The following is an 8,584-nucleotide window of genomic DNA, read 5'->3' as shown; positions in this document are numbered from 1 at the left end:
TATATTATATGTAAGGGTTAATGATCTATGAGGAGGTGCATGATCTGTAAGGGGTAATAATCTATCACGAGGTGATGAGAGGAGGCACATGATCTGTAAGGGTAATGATCTATGAGGAGGTGATGAGAGAAGGTGCATGATCTGTAAGGGGTAATGATTATGAGGAGGTGCATGATCTGTAAGGGGTAATGATATATGAGGAGGTGATGAGAGAAGGTGCATGATCTGTAAGGGGTAAAATGTTTGAGGAGGTGATGATAGATGGTGCATGATCTGTAAGGGTTAATGATGTATGAGGAGGTAATGAGAAAGGTGCATGATCTGTAAGGGTAATGATCTATAAGGAGATGATGAGAGAAGGTGCATGCTCTGTAAGGGGTTATGATCTATAAGGAGGTGATGAGAGAAGGTGCATGCTCTCTCTGTAAGGGGTAATGGTCTATGAGGAGGTGATGAAAGAATGTGCATAATATGTAAGGGGTAATGATCTGTGAGAAGGTACATGATCTGTAAGGGGTAATGAACTATGAGGAGGTGATGGGAGAAGGTACATGATATGTAAGGGGTAATGATCTATGAGGAGGTGCATGATCTGTAAGGGGTAATAATCTATCACGAGGTGATGAGAGGAGGCGCATGATCTGTAAGGGGTAATGTTCTATGAGGAAGTTATGAGAGAAGGTGCATGATCTGTAAGGGGTAATAATCTATCACGAGGTGATGAGAGGAGGTGCATGATCTGTAAGGGGTAATGATCTATGAGGAGGTGATGAGAGAAGGTGCATGATCTGTAAGGGGTAATGATTTATGAGGAGGTGCATGATCTGTAAGGGGTAATGATATATGAGGAGGTGATGAGAGAAGGTGCATGATCTGTAAGGGGTAAAAATGTTTGAGGAGGTGATGATAGATGGTGCATGATCTGTAAGGGTTAATGATGTATGAGGAGGTAATGAGAGAAGGTGCATGATCTGTAAGGGGTAATGATCTATAAGGAGATGATGAGAGAAGGTGCATGCTCTGTAAGGGGTAATGGTCTATAAGGAGGTGATGAAAGAATGTGCATAATATGTAAGGGGTAATAATCTATGAGGATGTACATGATTTGTGAGGGTAATGAACTATGAGGAGGTGATGGAAGAAGGTACATGATATATAAGGGGTAATGGTGTATTAGGAGGATGAGAGAAGGTACAAGATATGAAAGGGGTAAAGATGTATGAGGAGGTGATGAGAGAAGGTACATGGTATGCAAGGGGTAATGATCTATGAAGAGGTGATGAGATAAAGTGTATAATCTGAAAGCGGTAATATTGAGACTATTGAGAAAAAGTGAATGAGAAAAGGTGAATGATCTCTAAGGGGTAATGATCTATGAGCAGTTGATCAGAGAAGGTGCATGATCTGTAGGGGGTAATGATCTATGAGGTGATGAGAGAAGGTGCATGATCTGTAAGGGTTAATGATCTACTAGGTGGAATTTGGAGAATGTGTGTGATCTGTAAGGGGGTGTTTATCTCTAAAGAGGTGCTGGGAACATTATATAAGAGAGGAGCAGTGAGAAGAGTGAATGTTTTGTATGTGGTTACGGTCTATTAAGGCAACAATTAAAATGTTGATGATATGAGAGGGGTGTATATATGTTAAGGACTGGTGATCTTTGAGGGTGAAGAAAAAGAGTACATGATCAGTAAGGGGTGATGATCCAAAAAGAGTACAGTAAGAGGGTGCATAGACTGCAAGGGTTATAATCTTAGAGGGGAGAAAGAGGAGGCTGAATGATCTGTAAGGGGTGATGATCTTTGAGGGGAGCAAGGGAGGGTGAATGAAATGTAAGGGGTGTAAGGGGAGGGTGAATGATCTGTAAGGGGAGGTGAATGGTCTGTAAGGGGAGGGTGAATGGTCTGTAATGGGTGTTGATCTGTAAAGGGGTGCAAGAGGGAGGTGATGATGATCTGTAAGGAAGGGTGAATGATCTGTAAGGGGTGATGATCTTTGAGGGAGCAAGGGGAGGGTGAATGATCTGTAATGGGAGGATGAATGATCTGTAAGGGGTGTTGATCTGTAAGGCGGGTGCAAGAGGGAGGTGATGATGATCTGTAAGGGAAGGGTGAATGATCTGTAAGGGGTGATGATCTTTGAGGGGAGCAAGGGGAGGGTGAATGATCTGTAACGGGAGGGTGAATGATCTGTAAGGGGTGTTGATCTGTAAGGGGGGTGCAAGAAAGAGGTTATGATCTGTGAGGGGTGCAAAGAAAGGATGGATAATCTGTAAGAACTGAGTAGCGTCTGAGGAGTGCAGTGTGGGATGACTCTCGGATAAAATGTTGCTGCTGCGTTATGTTTCTTTTAGTACAGACTGTATGAATCAAGTTTACTATAAAACATATAGAATTTCAGTATTCTCCATGTATACTATTTGCTTATGTACTACTATAATTTAGATTGTAAGCTGAAACTCAAACTTTTTATCTTTGTTTTAAAACCAATATAATTTAGGATTTAAAGGGACAGTCTACCATAGAATTGTTATTCTTTTAAAGATAGATAATCCCTTTTATTACCCCATTCCCCAGTTTTGCATAACTAACACAGTTATATTAATATACTTTTTACCCTCTGTGATTACCTTGATGCCCCCTGAATCACATGACTGTGACTGTTTATTATCTATTGTCCTTAAACTTAGCATTGTTTTCTGCTAAATCTTAAATAACCCCCTGTGCCTGAACACAGTGTTATCTATATGGCCCACGTGTACTTTCTGTCTCTTTGTGTTGAAAAGAGATTTAAAAAGCTGTGATAAGAGGCAGCCCTCAAAGGCTTAGAAATCAGCATATGAGCCTACCTATGTTTAGTTTAAACTAAGAATACCAAGAGAAAAAAGCAAATTTGATGATGAAAGTAAATTGGAAAGTTGATTAAAATTAAAAGCCTATCTGAATAATGAAAGTTTAATTTATACTAGACTGTCCTTTAAATAAACCCTTAACATGTTTTCATGGAAATGGATACCCTGAGGTGCCACTTGGCCGGGCCCACTACATGAAGATATAGCATTTGTTATTGAACAGAGCCAGCAACTGACCGCTGATTCTCTGTACATGTAACTCTTGTACAAAGCTGGGAGCTGACAGCAGAACTGGTAAATCAGGTTTACAATGCATTGATGCTCTCAGAATCAAAAGAGACAAAAAGTCTGACAAGTGACACTTGTCACATCCTGTTATTTCCTCCTATTCCAAGCCCTTGACACCCTGTTGCCATTTTAATATTTCCTTTGATGAGCAGTTTGGTTGGTCTGTGTCTGAGGGTCTTTCAGAGATAGCTGTTTGGGATTTCTTTATCCATCACTGCCCCCTATCAACATCAACAGGAAGGACAGGGCTCTGGCTGCTAGGCCTGCCATTCCTGGGAAATAGAAATGTGTATTATAGGTTTCAGGCTCTTATGAAAAATACATCTGTCAGGGGGCTATTAAAAGAAATGTTTTGTATAATGTTTCATTATAAGAACCCTGACAGATGTATTTTCATATGTGGCAATATCGCAGCCTAAGACCTAAGTGTACGCCCCAGAAGCTTTAGGCCTACTGGTAAAACCCAAACAAAAACAAAACAAAACCTATATACACTTTTGCTATTTAGTTTATCTGAAATTGTAATAGAGTGTTGTTTGGCATATCTGCTGTTCTCAATCAGAGCTCTAGCTACAACAAAAGTGCCTAAAGGCGAGAGCATTGATTGGAGAACAGCAGATATGCCAAACAACACTCTATTACAATTCAGGATAAACTAAATAGGCAAAAGTGTATACAGTATAAGGTTTTTGGTTGATTTTTTTTTTAAACTTAAAGGGACCTGAAACCAAAAAAAGTTTCTTAAATTTAAAATCATATTCTCTATCATCTATTTGCTTTATTCTTTTGGTATATACTGTATATATATTTTTTTAAGAATCAGCAATACGCATGGGTGAGCCAATAACATGAGCCATATTGTGCAGCCACCAATCAGCAGCTCCTGAACCTACCTAGTTCAGACAGAGAACACCATTTTATAAAAGATTTACAATTTAATTCAATTTTTCACATTGCTTCGTCGCCCCATGATATTCTGTGTTGAAGAAAATACCTAGGTAGCCTCTTGAGCACTACGTGGCAGGAAATAGCCCTGCCAACTAGAGCTCTTGCAATGATAACATTCCTTGGCAAACTGCTGCCATTTAGTGTTCCAGAATGGGCCGGCTGGTAAGCTTACATCCCTGTTTTTCAACAAAAGATAGCAAGAGAACAAAGAATAATTGTTTATACTAGGTAAATTAGAAAGTTGTTTAAATCACATGCTGTATCTGAATCATGAAATAAAAATGTTGGGTTTCACATCCCACTAAACAAAAAAAAAAACTGCAATTTTCTGTGTGGCTTCATTGACTCATCATAAAACGGTGTATTGTGTAATTGCAACCATATTCACTTGTCTGGCACCTAGCTGAAGACTGGAAGATGGGGTTTAACATTGTTAAATTCATCTTACATCCATTTTAAAACAACATACACTGAGCTTAGAGAACTAAGTATAATAATTTTTATCAGCATCCTTCCACCTTATCCTAGTCTCTCTGCATTCTGTAGAGAAATGCTGTTGTCAATGAAGAAAATAAAAAAAATGTCACAAATTCATCTGACCTTTAAATATCACAGGAGCAGCCTAATCCCTGTGCCTAAAATAAGCTTAGCAATAGATCACTTCCCCTATCTAATCAATCTATTTGATCTAATCTATCTATATCAGTGCTGCCCAGAACCTATAAGCAGCTACTAGTTATAAAAGGTGTTGCACTACAATAGCCACTTGCACCTAGCATGACACATAATACTGATGCCAACCAAAAAGGTGACATGAGTGACCTTCAATAAGTACATAGAATAACGTATATAGATTTTTTTTTTTTTTTGCCATACAAAATGATTTCACTGTAAAATCACAATGTTTTGTGTCCCCATAGGCACATTATTAATGCATTGATCCCAGCTGATATACACAAATAAAGAGAATTTGCCTCCCCTTGTTTTTGCTCCATTCGAATGTAATAAGGTGCTAAGATTATTGTTGTGGGATCTTTTTCCCTGAGTTATTGTGCGTCTATTACACCAAGCTTGCCAGCCAATCACAGGCCTATACTGTATTATCCCGTAAGAACTTTTACCACGTTCCCCAACTCAAAAATGCAGACACCGCCTACATTCTCAACGTTCCATTCAATGGGAGGGCGTTCGGAGCTCGCTGCCCCCGCACGTGGGCCTCTAGCCTATCAGTGGAGGAGACTGATGTTGCATTGTAATGCAAATCAGGAGTTAGTCTAAAAGGGGCAGCGCTGCTTGGTGCCCATCGGAGTCTGAGCAGGGAGCCTTGCAAGAAGAAGCTGACTAGCAAGCCCTGGAACTGCAGTCAGACACTACGCTAGCACCTTATATTCACTGTGCAAGACAAGTGCTGGGTCTACGGTGACTACTACCAATTCCCTGGATCTGCAGCAAGAACTGGTTACTACCTTAACCCCTGGTATATCCAGTAAGCACAGTTCTGGGCCACATTTTAAATGGGAATATTGCTTTCACGTTGCTTTGCAAGCCTTGGATCTGTAACAGTCATATGCGAATTTGCAGATACAGAAGCCTTGTTTTAAAGCCTTGTATCAGCTGTTCAACCATCCTCAACTATCTCAACCGTGCGATCACCAGATCCCTAGAACTAGAAGCCACCTTGCACACCTTGGGTCCTAGATATTACTCTGCAGTTCTTGGCCGATCGCTTCAAGGAGCAATTTGCCAACCAAGAGATCCATTTGAAGCCTTTGATCCCACACTAGTCTTAAGTTTGTGAGGCTCCTGCAGCCACATCAACACGGATCCTGGCCTCCTGCAGCCACCTCCACAGGGACACTATGAGCCAGACAGAGATGTCCACCCTGCTCCACTCCGCACACCCAGCGAGTATTCCAGGAGGGGCCGTGAGGAAAGGTAACACCAAGGAGTGCAGAGCCTTCTACAAAACATGACTAACTGTGAGTTCAACGTCAATTCCTTTGGGTCCAGAAGGGACAGACAGCACTGCATCCAGTCTGTTATAGACGGAAATCTGAGTTGGTCAAACTGCTTGTCAAGTTTGGGCAGACATCAGGTAGCCAACAGAGATGGTTGGAGTGCCCTCACATAGCAGCGTATGGGTGGCCACCAGGACATAGTTCTCTATCTAATCACCAAGGCAAAGGTACTCCTCTAGCACCCGGTAAACCCACCCTACAGATGGACACTTTCCACCATGGATGCACAGGACATAGCCTACCTGTACAGCAGGACAAAGTACTCCAGAGCCCCGAAAACCATGGACATTAGACACCGCTTTGGGTATGGAGGCCATAGAACATGGTCTTCTACCCTGTTACCCAGTTTTCATATACAGGTAATACAAACGTAGGAATGGACTTAGTCCACCTATATTTGTATTTAGGGTCACCAGGATATGGGTTCTACCTGATCACCAAAGTTAAGTACTCTTCCAGCACCAGGTAATCCAGGCTATGAGTGGACGCATTCTATCTTTATACGGTGACCCTCTATATAGGATCTCCCAGCACACGGTAACCAACCTATATTACAGCCTCTATGGACACATTCTACCGATTCCTATTTCAATGGGGGGGATTTAAATCCATATTGTGATGTCTTACCAGTAAGAAGCAAAGCTTCCCTTGATTTGGGGATTCACCCATATTTTTAATGTGTATGGCTTCCCCATTATTTAGTCCATATTTTATTTTTTAACCTGGGTTTAACCATTTTCACTTGCGTAAGGAAGTCATTTTTTTTTTCTTTTAAAGGTACAATGGGGATATTGTGTTTTTCATGAAAACAACTCCTGCCTCCTTAGATTTTTTTTATATATATATAAATAAACCTTTTTATAAAGCTGCTTTTGATCTCTCGGTTTAGGAAGCCTGGAGGATCTGCAAAGAAACGTGTATATAAATATCCTTTTAAGATCTGTTTTATTTTTTTTCCCAATATTTTAGCCATCTACCTCAATATTATTACAGTGTTTAACAGCAAAATCCAGATCCTGCGTCTTGCAGTTCAGAATTCCATCTGATCAAGTGTTGGTTTCTTTCCAAACTTTGCCCAAATCTTGCAAATGAGTTAGATTGCTCAACTCAACAGGTCCACAAATATCACATTTATTATTTGAGCACACAATACATTCAATCATTTCAATAACTATAACATGGTAATATGTTTTGTTTTACTTTGACAAATAATTTAAAAGAACACCCTTCATTTTTTTTATCATATATTATTTTTTTTTAAACAGGTCTTTTATTTTTAAATCCCTTATTTTTTATTACAATGTATCCCCTAATAGAATGGGAAATGTACTTGTTTTTGACACAAGACTTTGCCTTAAAATAATTTAAAAAAATCAGGAACAGATTTTCAGAGGACTAAATGCTGATGACTAACAATTTGTGAATTGCTGGATATCCTTATTTTTATACAAAATTTTTTTTTTTATATATATATATTTTGGGGACTTTTTTTTTTCCTCTTTTGCACAGAGAACAGGAGCAAGACTGCCATCTGCTGTCTTTTAATAGAGATGCAGGGATTGTGTTTTTGATCTACTGAATTTGATGGCATGCATATTCCAAACCACTTATCAAGCTGCAGAATTATTCCAAACTCTCTGCTGTCAGGAACACTTGTTGATTTGAAGGGGAGGGGGCTGATTGGTTAAAAATAATCAAACTGTGATGCTGCTTTTTTTTTTTTTTTTAAATCCCAGGGGCACAACAATATTTCAACCTGCATAAAAAAATAACCCTTTGTGCTAGTGTGTGTGCATGTGATTTGATTGTGTACTGTCCTATTGTGTCTGTATAATCCTGCAAGGCTCATGGGAGGGAAACAATAATTTATTTGATTTTTGGATCAATGTTATATCTTGACAAAAGCAGAGCTCATATTTTATTAGATTATTATAATTTATCCAAGATTCCCAAATCTAAGAGCCACGGCTGATTACAAAAATAGTAAAGAAGAAAAAAATATTCCCTGCGCCTAGTTGTACGTTTTTTGTTTAGTCTCCTCAGAAATTTGACTCAATTTTCCAATTTCTTTGCTGACTTTTAAGATTCATATAAATATATTAATCATATTATGTATAAATCCCTTTTATATTATGGCTATTTTTTTTTAATTTCATATTCATATACAACCCTTAATTAAGCCTCAGACCCTTTAAAAGTGAAATGTGATTTACTTTAGTGAAGCTCTCCAATTTGAATTTAAAACCCACCATCAAAAATGTATTGTATTCTCTCATTTCTATGTGTGTGCCTGGTGTTTGTCATCTTTTTGCAACCAGTTTATTTTATATTGTTTAGCGGAGGGGAAAAAAAACACAACAGAATATGCATTTTGTAATGAATCCTAAACGTTCTTGTCTGCTGTGGGTTTTTTTTGCACTGTCTCTAAAGACTTTTTTTTTTTTTTTTCTCTGTGCAGTTTTCTCTTAAACTTTGAATT

At 39.0% G+C, this 8,584-nt stretch overlaps 1 protein-coding gene across 1 annotated transcript; it reads left to right on the top strand.

Moving 5' to 3' along the window:
* Positions 1-5,861: 5,861 nt before the first annotated feature.
* NRARP (NOTCH regulated ankyrin repeat protein) lies at positions 5,862-6,917 on the top strand. The gene is given in 4 exon segments (XM_053696084.1): positions 5,862-5,970; positions 5,972-6,007; positions 6,010-6,034; positions 6,037-6,917. Coding segments are annotated over 4 exon segments (333 nt in total). The 5' UTR covers positions 5,862-5,946; the 3' UTR covers positions 6,285-6,917.
* The last annotated feature ends 1,667 nt before the right edge of the window (positions 6,918-8,584 follow it).

Source organism: Bombina bombina, chromosome 12 (assembly GCF_027579735.1).
Source record: "Bombina bombina isolate aBomBom1 chromosome 12, aBomBom1.pri, whole genome shotgun sequence".
Lineage (NCBI taxonomy): Eukaryota > Metazoa > Chordata > Amphibia > Anura > Bombinatoridae > Bombina > Bombina bombina.
This window is presented reverse-complemented; position numbering and strand designations above follow the sequence as displayed.